The 337-nt window shown below is 54.3% G+C and overlaps 1 protein-coding gene across 1 annotated transcript; it reads left to right on the top strand.

Moving 5' to 3' along the window:
* Positions 1-29: 29 nt before the first annotated feature.
* LOC111671172 (histone H2B 1/2-like) lies at positions 30-333 on the top strand (the record flags this gene model as incomplete). Its single annotated transcript, XM_023428235.2, has 1 exon — positions 30-333. A coding segment is annotated over exon 1 (283 nt), but the record flags the coding sequence as incomplete, so codon positions are not given.
* Positions 334-337: the final 4 nt, after the last annotated feature.

The raw sequence follows: 337 nt of genomic DNA, 5'->3' as shown, positions 1-337 counted from the left end.
CTGCTTCCTTCAACGATTCATCTGTTTCTGTGAAGTAGAAACCAACCAAAATGCCTGAACCCGCAAAGTCTGCGCCCAAGAAGGGCTCCAAGAAAGCCGTGACTAAGACCGCAGCCAAGGGCGGCAAGAAGAAGAGAAAGACCAGGAGGGAGAGCTACGCCATCTACGTGTACAAGGTGCTCAAACAGGTGCACCCCGACACTGGTATCTCCTCCAAGGCCATGAGCATTATGAACTCCTTCGTCAACGACATCTTTGAGCGCATCGCTGCCGAGGCGTCTCGTCTGGCTCACTACAACAAGCGCTCCACCATCACCTCCAGGGAGATCCAGACCGC

This window comes from Seriola lalandi, unplaced genomic scaffold (assembly GCF_002814215.2).
Source record: "Seriola lalandi dorsalis isolate HSWRI2012SDOR001 ecotype SW California unplaced genomic scaffold, Sedor1 jcf7180001962465, whole genome shotgun sequence".
Lineage (NCBI taxonomy): Eukaryota > Metazoa > Chordata > Actinopteri > Carangiformes > Carangidae > Seriola > Seriola lalandi.
Note: the sequence above shows the minus strand (reverse complement) of the source record. Positions and strands in the feature narration are given on the sequence as shown.